At 19.5% G+C, this 1,036-nt stretch overlaps 1 protein-coding gene across 1 annotated transcript; it reads right to left on the reverse strand. All coding sequences in view use genetic code 6, as the record gives it.

Annotated features, from left to right (window-relative positions):
- Positions 1-217: 217 nt before the first annotated feature.
- TTHERM_002653457 (translation initiation factor eIF-5A family protein) lies at positions 218-743 on the reverse strand (the record flags this gene model as incomplete). The annotated part of the gene is made up of 3 exons (XM_012795130.1): positions 218-317; positions 440-529; positions 656-743. Coding segments are annotated over 3 exons (278 nt in total), but the record flags the coding sequence as incomplete, so codon positions are not given.
- Positions 744-1,036: the final 293 nt, after the last annotated feature.

Below are 1,036 nucleotides of genomic sequence, written 5' to 3' on the forward strand. Positions count from 1 at the left end.
AATATAAATTTATTTTTAAATAAATAAAAAATTTTACTTAAAATTATCTTATTTTAAACAATAAAAAGTAATACTTTATACATAGTTCAATAACTTTATATTTTTACAGTTGATAATTTCTCTTGATTTTAGAAACTTCTCATTATTACTTATAAAATAAAGATATTTTAAATAACATCTTAAAAGCTTTAACATCATTTTTTTCAAAAGAAATAAATCAAAATTACTCTGAGCTAAAAATTAAATTTGTTAGTAGAGTGCAATTACTCAAACCTAATCCAATATTTTATGCTCCTTTATCACCGATTTAATTGCCCCTTTTCAAATAAAATAAATCAATTTATTTACTATTTAAATTTGTTTTTAAATTTAAATCAAAATATATAAAATAATTCAAGCTTTTTTTAGTTAGCAATAAATAAATAAAATATAATTTTACGAAATGTTAAATTTGAGATTAGTTAGGAACTTGAAGTTACCAAGTGCTGCACCAATAGTAGAAGCTCCATCATGCCCAATTTAATTTCCTCTTTTATATTTGCAAATCATGTTTAATTAAAATTTAAGACATTTTATAAATTCAAATTTTTTTTAAATTTAGTTTAATAAAATGGTTTGACATAATTTTTTAAAAGTTATAAATTAAATAAATAACCTTATGTCAAATTCTAAATTTGTAAGTTGAGTGCAGTTACTCAAACCTAAACCAATATTTTATGCTCCTTTATCACCGATTTTATTGCCTCTTTTCAAATAAAATAAATAAATTTATTTACTATTTAAATTTGTTTTTAAATTTAAATCAAAATATATAAAATAATTCAAGCTTTTTTTAGTTTTCAATAAATAAATAAATAAAATATAATTTTACCAAATGTTAAATTTGAGATTAGTTAGGAACTTGAAGTTACCAAGTGCTGCACCAATAGTAGAAGCTCCATCATGCCCAATTTTATTTCCTCTTTTATATCTGCTAATCACGTTTAATTAAAATTTAAGACATTTTATAAATTCAAAAGTTTTTTTTAATTTAGTT

The sequence above is a fragment of the Tetrahymena thermophila genome (assembly GCF_000189635.1).
Source record: "Tetrahymena thermophila SB210 genomic scaffold scf_8255679, whole genome shotgun sequence".
In the NCBI taxonomy this organism is placed as follows: Eukaryota; Ciliophora; class Oligohymenophorea; order Hymenostomatida; family Tetrahymenidae; genus Tetrahymena; species Tetrahymena thermophila.